Source organism: Bison bison, unplaced genomic scaffold, assembly GCF_000754665.1.
Source record: "Bison bison bison isolate TAMUID 2011002044 unplaced genomic scaffold, Bison_UMD1.0 scf7180017847889, whole genome shotgun sequence".
Classification (NCBI taxonomy): domain Eukaryota; kingdom Metazoa; phylum Chordata; class Mammalia; order Artiodactyla; family Bovidae; genus Bison; species Bison bison.
Window position 1 is genome coordinate 49,937 of NW_011478462.1, and position 1,630 is coordinate 51,566.

General features: G+C 67.3%; 1 protein-coding gene across 1 annotated transcript in view; it reads left to right on the plus strand.

Moving 5' to 3' along the window:
* The window catches only part of LOC104991629 (WD repeat-containing protein KIAA1875-like), a 6,246-nt gene that overhangs the window by 993 nt on the left and 3,623 nt on the right, over window positions 1-1,630 (plus strand). The window contains exons 3-7 of the mRNA XM_010844187.1: window positions 44-437; window positions 501-576; window positions 748-869; window positions 1,064-1,215; window positions 1,269-1,611. Of these exons, the coding sequence (XP_010842489.1) occupies window positions 44-437; window positions 501-576; window positions 748-869; window positions 1,064-1,215; window positions 1,269-1,611 (1,087 nt within the window). The remainder of the gene's footprint in view (window positions 1-43; window positions 438-500; window positions 577-747; window positions 870-1,063; window positions 1,216-1,268; window positions 1,612-1,630) is intronic.

Here is a 1,630-nt window from a genome sequence, read left to right on the forward strand (position 1 = left end):
GCGGCGCCTGGAGGTGGTAGCCGGGCTGTGTTCAGTGGCACAGGACCCCGTGGGCAGACGCTTCGTGGTGCTGGATGGTGCAGGCCGCCTGCACCTGCACAGAGAGGATGGCTGGGCACAAGAGAAGCTGCTGGCTCCAGTTGCACTTACAGGGCTAGTGGCGGTGCTGGGCCCTCTGGGCACTGTGGGCCGTTTTGTGGGCTGGGGCCCAGTGGGGCTGGCCATACTAAAGTCCGACCTTAGCCTACTGTGGCTGAGTAAGCCAGGGGAGCATAGGGTGCCAGGCCACGAGCCCATCTGCTGCCTGCCGGTGCCAGATCCTGGGCTGCTACTGGTGGCGGAGGCAGGCGGAAGCCTGGTGCTCTGGAAGTTCCGTTCAGGGGGCCGCTGCCTGGTTCCCCACGGGTCACCTCTGCAGCTACCGCCAAGCATCTCGGGTGCGCTTGCGCGTCTGGCTCTGGGGCCTCGGTCTCCCCATCACGACCCATGCTGCTTCGCAGCCTATGGCTCAGCCGTGCTCACCTTTGATCTGCAAACCTGGGCTCTCACAGATGTGCGTCGGAATCTGCACAAAACGTAAGGGGGGCCCAGGGACGGGTGAGGGAGGGCGGAAACCATGAGGCGAGGCTGCGACGGAAATCCAGTCGTCAGAGGTGCAGGTGGGCGCATGCGCGTGCGCCCACACGGCAGTCCATGGGCACACACACGGCAGTTCTGAGTCCACCCGGCCTCCCTCTCACTCCTCAGCACCATCTTCGACCTGGCGTACTGTAAAGAGGTAGAGGCCATGGTGACAGCTTCCCGGGACAGCACGGTGAAAGTGTGGGAGGCTGACTGGCAGATCCGGATGGTGTTCGTGGGACACAGAGGTGCGCTGGGCCACGGTGGCTCCTGAAGCCTGGTCTCCCTCCACCCTGGGCACAGCCCTCTGCCTTCAAGAGCCCCTGGCACAGAATGTCTGCTGCTTCCTTGCCAAGCTTCTCCATCCTGGCCACGACCCTGACCGAAGGCTCCCCCTTCCTTGGTCCCTGGGACGCACGAGTGACACACGCCCCTTCTGCAGGCCCGGTGACCGCGGTGACCGTGCTCCCGAACACAGCCCTGGTGTTGTCGGCTTCACAGGACGGGACGCTGCGCACGTGGGACCTTCAGGCAGCAGCGCAGGTGGGTGAGGTGGCACTCGCCTGCTGGGGCCGCGGCGTGCCGTCGGAGAGTGTGAGCCGTCTGCTGGCCCCCGCGGCCCGGGCTGGCCCTTGCTCTCCTTGGAGGCCCGCAGCGTGGGGCTGTGGCGTGCGCGGGAGCTCTACTCGCCGTTGGCGCAGCTATCTGCGCCGGTGCTCCACCTGCAGTTGGCGCCGGCGCTGCCCAAGCCCACCGCCCCGCACGTGGCGCTGCCCGCCCGCCTCGTGTGCGCCTGCGCTGATGGCTCGGTGTACCTGGTGTCAGTCTCTGGCGGACACACCGTGAGCGCGCTTCTTCTGGAGCCCGAGGACTGCGCGGCTGCCGTGGCCTACTGCCTGCCTCGCGAGGCGCTGTGGGTGCTGACGCGCGCCGGACACCTGCTGTGTGCTAATGCAGCACGCTCCCCAATGCGGGTGCTGCGCCGCCTGTGCCCGCCGCCGCCACCCGC